We start from the raw sequence: 10,906 nt of genomic DNA, 5'->3' as shown, positions 1-10,906 counted from the left end.
TTAATTGGATAATTCCCAATTAAATTGAGTAACTCCTAATTAGATTGATTGATTCCCAATTTGGTCAAATAATCCCCAAACGGTAGGAATTATTTGACCTAGGGTTTGATTTAATTAGGTTCCCACACCCAACAAATATTGTAGTGACTTTAACTTTCTTCAGTGGAGACAAACGATTTTGGGCTTATGCACCCATTGCAAAGAAATTAAATAAACCTAGGTAGACAAGTGTGAGAATATGAAAGTAAAGAGTCCCGCATTGGAAAGTTAAGAAACCTAGCAAGGACTTCTAAGGAGTTGAGTTACTCCCTCCATTGCCAATTGATTTTGGGTGGGACCTCAACTTCCTTTAACAAGGCTACTTTAATTTCTGCAAAAAATGTTGCTTTTGTCAACAACTTAGAAAAGAACAGTGAAATACATGTTCCAAGTCCCCAACCGTAGTAGTGGCAGCAGAAGCAGAACTTGAGGTATCCATCGTCTGCTTGTTATACGGTAGAATTTTTGGTGCATTATTAATGCAACAGAAAAAACAGGAAAAGGATTTATTTACATGAGCTGGTTCAATATGTGATTAGTGCAGAGTAGGAGGCAAATTTACCAAGGTCTATAGGCAGTTAGACCTGACACTGTCCGGTGAGGTGGGGGAGGTGCTGATGCGCAGTTAAACCCAACGAGGTCAGGTGGGGGGCGCTTCCTCTTACGGAAATGGTCCCGGAAAAGACTGACTACATCACACAAGTCGCTGGCCAGGAGAACACGGGCTTTGACATCTTTGGTGGCCTTGGCGCTACTGGTCGACAAGGGTAATAAGTTAGGAAATACAGCAATTGTTGCCCAATCTACAAGTTCTTCTCCAAAGAAATCTCCTGCTTTAAGCTGCGCAGAAGAACGATCCGTAGTCCTACTACTTTCAATCTTTACAACTCCTTCTATGATGAAGAACATCTTATCAATCGGTTCATTCTCCTTAATAATATCGGTCTTTGCAGCATATTTCAGAGTCTTAGAATGCGTCCAGATCGCTTTCAATACTTGTTCGTCCAGTGAGTCAAGCTTTGGAACCTGCGTAAATTAATTCAATAGTTATATACATATATGCATGTAAGAAAAGATAATGGTAGGAAAATTAATTTAATTTAGCAACGTAGCATGCATCACATAGGAACTTACTTTCTGTAACTTTTTCCACATCATATGGGAATTGAGATAGCTTTGAAGTTCAGAGGGAAGAATAGAGAGGATCTCCTCCACGTCACCACCCCTGAGTTCCTCAAGTTCGTGTTTCACCGTTCTCATGATCTGTGACTTTACCTTATCCTTCTCATTTTGAGGGATGTTGACATTCTCAGATAACCAGAATGCTATCTCTCTATCTTTCTCTTTCAACCTCCGTTCCGTTTTCATCTCTTGATTAACACGTTCTTTACGTGCCTCTTCTCTTGCAGCGTCGAACTGCATGTACATCTATTAATCCAAAACAACGTAGCTACGTTCAGTTCGTGAGTATTTATTCTAATATCTATAAGTAACTTTAATTACCACTAGCTAATAATGTATAATGTATATATAATATTGTTGTATGAGGGTAATGAACTGAACCTAGAAGTTAGAGTTTTAGGCTTGTTCAGCTAGGAAAGAAAACATATTAGAGTGGACCTTAGGCTATGATGAACTATAGGAGATGAAATTTTTCGGAAAAAGCAATCTTCACAGCTTGCCTTAGGTGTGGCAGTCGCACCACCATGTAACCTTACTAATTCATTCATATTGTGACATGTCAATTAGTATTACCACATAACAGTGACCATATATATATATATATATAACACTAAAATATTTCTCCTCCTTTTGACAAAGTAACTAGCAATAAATGATTCAGACCAAAGTGAAAAATGGCAATGAGTGATTTGTCCCTCCTAATTAAAAAAGCAGGTATAAAGACTAATTCAAGAAAAGTTTAGATATAAAAACTTGATACAAACCTGCAAATTTCCAATGAGATATATAAATAGTAGCAGGCCAATAATAGAAACAAAAGCCGCAAAGAGGTTCTCCCATGTAGTGATACTGGGCTGGAGGTTCGAACCAAGAGAGCTGAAAATATGAATATGGATCGCAAATATAAGATACAAATCTTTACTTTTAAATTCAATGTGTTCATGATTAAGAACTCAGACCAGATGCTATGTATACATTGGGCACAAGGAAGACAGAGAATTAGAAACTGGGGAAAAACAGAGTTTTGAAATGACAGTAGAAAAGTTGAGTGTATTTTATTTGTGAGTATAAGCCATAGCAAAATATATGCAAGACCAATGTGCTTCAAATTTACAAACCTCAAATTTCGCAAGCCCCACCAGAAACAATTGGAGAATTTTTGTGGATGATTTGTTGACTTGGATATACCAGATTTAAGGACGTCAACAAATATACCAAAATCAAAGAGCGTTTCATTTTGTGGGTTTATTGGACATAAGTCATTTAGAGATGTGGTATTTCTGAACAGGTCATCACAAACAAAACTATGAGGTTCACATCCAATTTCAGTTCGACATGCAAGTTGCCAGCAAGTCTTCATTCTTTGAATAGCAAAAAAGTACCAAAAAGCTCCGAGTACCTAAAGAATTGACAAATTTAGTTCATTAGAACGAATTGTCAAATATGCTTCGGTAGCTGGACCTGTAAGGTTGATTCATTTAAGAACCTAAGCTTTGAACAAGAAATAAAACGAAGGAAAAAGAAAAGAAAAATGATACATCAACCTTTACATAAATTAAAGATGAAGAGACTGAAACTTACATGACTAGCAAGGATGTACATAAGGAAATTGAGTACACTTTTAATCCATAGTCCAATACGTTCATTAAAACTCTCTTTAAGTTCCTTACATGAGAAGTAAATTCGAAGAATCCGTGGCGCATATTGCACCATAGCAAGAGAATTCATAAGCATCGCTATGTTCAAAGATCTCCAGCCCTTTGCTTTAGAAAAGAAAAGGATAATTACCACCTGTGAGTGACAAAATACAATGTTTAAGTTATACCAGCAGTCAAATCAAATTAATTAGTTAGTGTGAGAAGAATATGAAAAGGATTCTCTTAATTACCTGTGGAAGTGGAAGAAGAGCTAAAATGTCAATTAGGATGCATGACTGCCAAATGGTCTTTGCTATTGTTGAGAAAAAAGAAGTTTCATGCATCAATAAAAATAAATTTAAAGTTGAATATCAAAAAAGAAGTTTCATGAGAAGTAGTTTCTGAAATGAAATTAATAAATTTGAGGGGAAAAGTTTCTCACATATTTTAAGTCGAAAAAGTAAGTCGACAAAGTAGGAGAAATCTGCGACTGCTCTCAAAGCAAAAGCTGTCTTATTCAATGCTTTGTCCATGTCGATGCACTTGAGATCCTGGTTGATGATAGGAATGTAGAGGAACAATGGGTCGACAATAACAGAAATCACACATGATATGACAAATATCTTTCTCCAGTTTATCCGTTGGACCAGAAAATATATGCCTCCAATAGTTATCACTATTGTTGCCTTTACAAGATAACAAATAAGTTTAACAGTTGTCACTATTAGTACCCCTGTAATACGAAAAAAAACTCTAGGAATTTCCACTGCCAAGAAGCATCCCCAACAAAGGATTGCCAACATTGATGACTTGATCGTCGTTGAATTTGAAAATGTAAGAGGTGGGGGGCACCTATCAAATGAAGAAATTGGAAACAAACAGTTAATTAAGGAGCCAGAAATTCGTGGAAGCTATGGCATGACTAATCTTGTAAACTCTGTTCATGCTGTGAACAGAGAAAACAAAAGAAAATGTCGTTAGAAATTAAAGAAGAAACCTGTCAGTAACTTGCTCTTCATCCGAGTCCTGCACAAGTGAAGTTTCTTCATCTTCGTCTTCTTCTTCCTCTATAGGTAAAGTTAGTTCGAGGTTAGCCATAACTCAAACTTAATTAGGATAATATTGTATCCCCTGGACTATTTCCTTCCTAAAAAATAGACCAGAAGTCCTGTTTTCTGGATATGCTTTACAGCGGATAATTGTTCAAGGACATACTCGTCATGATTCAGAGGTTTTCTACTCCACAATTTGGAGCAAGAGAGGTGGGGGATTGGCTTAGGCTAGGGTTGGCTGAAACTGAGCCTGGGTAGCATTCTGGATATTTGCATTGCAGATGAAGATCCAGCAGAGTAATTACCCTTTGAATTAACTGAAACCAAATCTAGAACTCAACTCAACTCACTCACTCACTCACTCTCTCTCTCTCTCTTCAAATTATAAAAATACCCTATATGAAATGGACTTTAGAAACAAAAGGTCAGCTATTATTTTTTTGGTTTTTTTTGGGTTTGTTTATAGAAATTCAATTGTGTATAGTTTATTTATAATATTAGTACTAGAAATGAGTATATCACTAAATATCTCTAGAAAGAACCCCAAATTATGAGGTCACTTCCAAGTTCATACTCATCTTGTAAGACATTTTTTATCCGCGTGAAAGTCCATGTCATTGAAAAATAGATCCCACTTTTGACACACTATCGCCCCAGAATTTCCAATAGACCACGATATGCCCCCAGAATTTCCAACCAAGACAATGCGGCTTCTCATGTTCCCTATATCCATGGGTGCGCTGCAGTGGGAGCAGAGTTAGTGGTGGTTTGGTTGGTTGTTTTTGTACAGCCAGGGTATTTGTGTGGGTCAGTTGGTATTGGCTGGGTAAGTCGGGGTTTAAGTTTTTGGAAGTTTGAGTATGAAGATGAAATGTCTTACAAAATGGGTATGTATTTAAAAATAACCCCCACAATTTGGGGGTTTTTTAGTAGTTAACCCAAAAAACAAAATCAATACTTAAGTTTTGTCTTAATCTTCTGATCAAATATTGAGTCATCCAAAGTTCGAGGTTTCGCGTGTTGGCATAGGATAATGGAGTCACATGCAGTTATTAAAGATATTGGAGCCCTGCCCAAGAGAAATGATATTACTGTTAACAAAAGTATATGGAAAAATAAAAAATTAAAAAATCGATTACCTTGCCCAAGAGGCTAGTAATTAATAATAATAATCGCATAAAAAGTCACTAATCTTTTGTGCTTGTCTTCGCTCCTATTATTAACCAAAAGATAAACTTTGATCTTCGCTTCAAAGCGCTACAACAATGGAAGGTGGGTTAATTTACTCTGGATCTGGAAAAGGGTACAGAAACAAAAGGCCGGCCGGCTTGACGGGTTTCGTCAAAAGCATGAACACTTCCCTGAAAATTTCATTGGGTATGTACCACTTACTAGTTAGCTACTTAATTGCATATGATTAGCAGGTATCTGTGTGTGAGTGTGAGTTCGTGTGTATTCCCCTTTTGCAGGTATCTGTGTAAGCTTCTTTATTATACTGGTTGGAATTCTTTTGATGCTTAGTATCTGCAAGATAATTGAGTTGCTAAAACGCATTGCAACATCACAACACATATTGGCTATACATAATAATAATGCACCTTCCAAGTTAGCACCCAGAAAGTTTTCTGCACGAGAAATTTCTTGGGCGACAGATTATTTCTATGACGGTAGAATCATTGGTAGAGGAGGCAAAGGAATAGTTTACAGAGGAGTTCTACAAGATAAAAGCGTGGTGTCCATAAAGAAGTTCAAGTTAGACGTACCTAGTAGAATTGTCTCTAAAATCTTTGTTAACGAAGTGACTATTCTTTCTCAGATTAAACACAGACATATTGTGAGGCTCTTAGGTTATTGTGCAGATCTGGGAGGAGAAACCTTAGTTTGCGAGTTCATCAACAATGGCACTCTTTATGAGCATATTCATGGAAAAAGCAAAGGATCATCAACACTCTCATTCCAAATGCGAATGAAGATAGCAGTAGAAATCTCAGCAGCACTAGAATATTTGCACTCCTCCTCCTCTACTTCCAAGAATATATCAATCGTACATCTAAATGTGAATTCGAAAAGAATACTATTAGATAAGAATTACAGGGCAAGATTGGCCAACTTTAGAGAGGCAAAAGTGATTCCTCAAGATCAAACTCAAATACAAGGTACCCTGCGAGGTTTAGCCGGATACTTAGACCCTGAAAGTAAAAAATCAAAAAAGTTGTCAACAAAGAATGACGTCTATAGCTTTGGAGTGGTCCTAGTTGAGCTACTGACAAGCCAGAAAGCATTTTGTGGTGAAAAGCCTAAGGGACAGAGAGGCCTAGCAAAGTTATTTGCTCGTTCAGTGGAAGAGGGTCGCTGGGATCAAATTCTTGATGGTAAAATAATCAAGGCGGAAAATTTGGAGACAGCCAAGAAAGTGGTTGATCTCGCAAAAAGCTGTTTAGGGTTGCAAAATGAAAGGCCTTCCATGAGAGAAGTAGCCATGAAGCTCGAGGTCATGGCATGGGATTATTCAGCTGCTAAGGGACTGGCTAAGTTGAATTTTTCTCCTTTCCCCAAAGAGACCGACGAATTGCTTGGGTCACCTTCAAACGCTCAACTTCTTCATGTCAGACGAGAACATGATGAATATTTTGGCCGTGCAGAGTTATACTACAACGGCAGCTTGCAAAATCAAATCGAAATTAATGTCGAACTCGTATGATGATGGCCGATATAATTGTCTTGTTGCCAGCTTGCTTGTGATGTAATGAAAATTGTACCTTGTTTCAATTTGAGACCCTTTTTTTTTTGGGTAGACACTGCAAACCCTTAATTGATCTGCTGCTAGTGATGTATTGTAAAAATTAACAAATATTAGCTTGTTTCAATTCGAGTCAACTTAACGTGGGTCGTAATGTGAGGAGGATGTGTATCTAATTCAAGTTTGCAAACGTACCTAATGTAAGAACTGATCCAATTCAAGTTTACGTACGGTACAACACATTCATATGTATAAGAGAGCATCTCCAAAAAAACTCATTAAATGAGCTTCTTAACTAAAATTTAGAGAAGTTAAAAATTTCAATTTTAACCATGTTCTCCCTATCCAACTCTTACTAAAATATAGAGATGTCAAGCAATATGAAGAGAGAAAAGAACTTCTAGTAAGCACTTCTGATTGGAGATACAATTATCTTGCCAAACTTATAGTTTTCAACAAGGACTACAAGCTCATTTGGGGCTACTTCTTTATAAAGCACTTTTGTTCATAAGCGTTTTTATTATAAAGAAGTTGAAATTTTTATAAGAAATCAAAGTGCTTCCTAGAAAAGCACTCGAGAGTGCTTTCTAGAGAAGTACATTGCAGGTGCTTATCTAGAAAGCGCTTCTATGGCCTAAAAGCTCTTTTTTGGCAAACATTGTTAGAAGCATTTTTCATTGTCAGAAAACGCTTTTAGCCCTTCCAGAAGTACTGCTAAACGGACCATATGTCACCAACCAAAGCAAATTAGTTTATTATCAACTTGCGGTAGACGTTAAAATGATAAACCATGTGCAAACGCCCAAATTGCTATTTGATTAAATCTTCATAGTGCTAATTGGATTTCAATCAAATTGCTATTTGATTATACCTCTAAAAATAATAAACCAGAAAATCTATCTACCTTAAAAATAATAAATCAAATAAATTAAAGTACCTTATCTAATCGAAGTAATACCATAAAAATAATAAATCTCGTGTAAACACCCAAATTATATAAATCTTCATGTTGCCATTTGTACATTTCAACATGATTCCAATACACTATAACGTGGGTCGTCACGTGAAGATCGATTCAGGAGAGCCTTTTGAATCAAATCTGGCAAGTTGTTTGAATTTATGAATTGTAGTACTAATAATAGATCGCTATAGTTGTCATAAACAAACATTTTTAACTCCTGTCATGGAAACAATTGATAATAGATCTAGACTTCTAGTCTGGTCCCCAAGTAAGTATCTTTTTGTAATAAATTCCTTCGTCTTTCCAACCAAAGCAAATAGTTTATTACCATTAGTTAATTTTGCAGAGTTGTTTACACCAATACCTAGTGCTGTTTTCGGTGTGGTAACACTGATCTCTGTCACGGAACTCTGTGAGGTTTTAAATTTTTTTTCATAAAACTTCCTTTCATTAATTTTTTATTCAAAAATTGATGATTATATATATAAAATTATCCGACAGACAAAGTTAGTATTTGAGATTATTGCACATACATTCATAGAGGTCAATTTTGTCATTTGCATAAGTTTTCTTTTATGAAATAATCATTTTTTAGACGAACAATCAACGAAAAGGAGTTTTGTGAAAACAATTTGAAATTTCAAGGAGTGTTTGTGTAATTTTTGAAACCTCAAGGGGTTTGATGAAAACACCAAAAACCTCATAGAGTGTTAGTGTAAACAACTCTAATTTTACAACTACTCCAATTGGTGCGAGAGGCATCTTGTTGCTAATTGGTTTGTTCCTAACTATGTAATTAATTGTATTGTGTTTCGATTTAAGTGGGTGCCTCATTGCCAGAATACTTTATTGTTGTTATAATGTGAATCTTAGAGCTATGTTTTTTTAACTAATAGGAGACGAGGATTAGAGTTTAAAATGTTTTGATACAAGAGACGTTGAGAGAGGATGATTAGAATTTAAAATATATTTTAGCATTTGTAAGAAACTAATACTTAATTGCATTTGGTCAATAAAAAAAAACCTATGAATCCGGATTTTGATGCTATTAATGTTTTTATTAAGGTCTTATGCCAACATCCGTATCTATTATATAGATGAACCCGACAGTAACTAGAAGATTGGAACATACAAATTACAAGACCATAGTTTCCACTAAACCTGTACCAGTTTTTACCGCGCACAAGAAGTTGAGAAGAGAAGGCCGCAAACTATTAAACAAAAGTAAATTTTATTTTGCCAACTAGTTATTATTAGTTTAATAGTATTTATGAAGTTGAAATTGCCCTTCTTAATATAAATAAATAGATTAAATTTCATTTTGGTAGCTTGTTTGGTTGTCACAATAAAAATCTTTTAATTCTAGAATTGGATAAATAAATAAAAAATGTTATGTTAGCTTAGCATTGAGAATAGAATCTGGTCATGTCCCCACCAAGTCTTGTTGACTAGATTCGTTCGTCTCCCAAAACAAAGCAAATTTAATTTTGGCAAATTGCAGTGCTTGCTAGTTCTCATGAAAAGCATTTTTAATTCCAGGCTTTAATAAAATGTTAAACCTAGCAAGCATCGAGACTAGATCTAGGCTCTGGACAGTTATTGGCTTTCAGACTCTGGGATCATCATGGGCCGGGACGGGTCCAGCTTGGCTCAAAATTTTGGGATTTAGCACAATTGTGAGTTGACCCGGAGCGAGCTTAAGTTTCACTCGATCACACACACACATATATTAATTATATACGCATACATGCCTTCACCAGATTTGTTTAATTGCAAACCAAACCTGTCCTTGGACAAGTAATCGTGCCATCACTCTTCCTTGCCATTTCTTCAAGAACCTGGCACCAAGAAATACTAGCAATCAGACAACGAAAGTACGTTTGTAAATAAGCATGCATGTAGCCGCGGATGGGGAAATAACATCTTATTACTACACACATGCTTTTATTATATGCACAACTCACCAAAAAAAATAAAAATAATTAATTAGTTGCACATACATAATAATACTAACCAATTCGATCACCAAGCTGAACCCTTGCCAAGTCTTCGGCCTTAAGAATCTGAACTTCAACTTCACCGATGGCCCAAAAACTAAAAGGAGAAGGGGGCAATTCGGCAGGAACGTTAGCTTCCGTACTTTTAGATCGCATCCAATGTTGTATAAGCTCATCTCCACTGTGATTTGGACGTTCTCCTTCTCTGCGGTAATGTTTCGAGCTCTCGTTTGTCACTGACACAACTCCGCTGACGATGAAGAACATCATTTCCATTTGTTTATCCTTCAGAATAATGTACTCATCTTTATATGTTTTTTGGGTAAGATGCTTGCATATTTCTTTCAACACTTCCTCATCCATAGCCTCAAGGCTTTCCACCTAGGATATTATCGGAGACCATATTTATTTATGGCAAGGGAGAAATTAGAATCATGATTAAAATATATAGGATATATATATATATATATATATATATAGGTCTGGTTCTCTTCATCCAGAGGAACTTACATTCTTTAGGATGGTCAACGGGTCCCGAGGCTGATCAGAATCTGTAGGGAGGGCCGTTTCCATGCTGAATTTCGACCTGAATTCAGAGACTACACTCTTCAAGTCGTCGGCTTTGAGAGCAAGGATTTCGACAGGACCACCAAGCACGCCGCATAGCGCAGAACAAGGTGATAAAGGTAGTTTGGGAGGAAGGGACTTGTGTGATACCCAAGTTGTAACCCAGTGTACAAGTTCTTCTCCATAGAAACTTCCTATTTCACAGGTTTTTTTAATGTTCACGTCCATAGCACTATCGTTTTCAATTAATACAACTCCTCGGATGACGAAGAACATTATTTTAAGTGGTTTTTTCTCTTGAAGAATATGGCGCTTGGCAACATTGAAGTTCATGGGCTTAAGACACTGCAAGATTGCTTCCAACACTTGTTCCTCCATGTTTTGAAAGATTTGCACCTAAAATTAGATAGATGCATGCGACATTGTCAGTCAAGAAAAATATAAAGCAAATATTCTAAAAGTTAGTATTGGGTAGCTAGGATGATATATAATGGTTTTAATTGGATGTGTTTTCTTCATTAAAAGTTAGTACTGCAGATGAAGCAACTTACCTTTTTTAGCCACGTCAACCGGATATCTGAGGGAGAGGCGAAATCGCTGAAATGCTTCATGAACTTAGAGACTACACTCTTCAAGATCCTGGCCTTCAAAATGAGGACTTCAGCATCATTTGAGACTACTCTAACAGTGCAGGTCGACAAGGGTAATATCGTAGGAAAAGACTTATCCAG

General features: G+C 36.3%; 1 protein-coding gene and 1 pseudogene across 1 annotated transcript; one reads left to right on the top strand and one right to left on the bottom strand.

Moving 5' to 3' along the window:
• Positions 1-597: 597 nt before the first annotated feature.
• On the bottom strand, positions 598-3,956 carry LOC117618359 (annotated as a pseudogene).
• Positions 3,957-5,175: 1,219 nt separating this feature from the next.
• LOC117618358 (wall-associated receptor kinase 1-like) lies at positions 5,176-6,611 on the top strand. Its single transcript, XM_034347944.1, has 2 exons — positions 5,176-5,287; positions 5,380-6,611. The coding sequence occupies exons 1-2, from the start codon at positions 5,176-5,178 to the stop codon at positions 6,609-6,611; spliced, it is 1,344 nt and encodes a 447-aa protein (XP_034203835.1).
• Positions 6,612-10,906: the final 4,295 nt, after the last annotated feature.

The sequence above is a fragment of the Prunus dulcis genome, chromosome 2 (genome assembly GCF_902201215.1).
Source record: "Prunus dulcis chromosome 2, ALMONDv2, whole genome shotgun sequence".
Taxonomy (NCBI): Eukaryota; Viridiplantae; Streptophyta; class Magnoliopsida; order Rosales; family Rosaceae; genus Prunus; species Prunus dulcis.
This window is presented reverse-complemented; position numbering and strand designations above follow the sequence as displayed.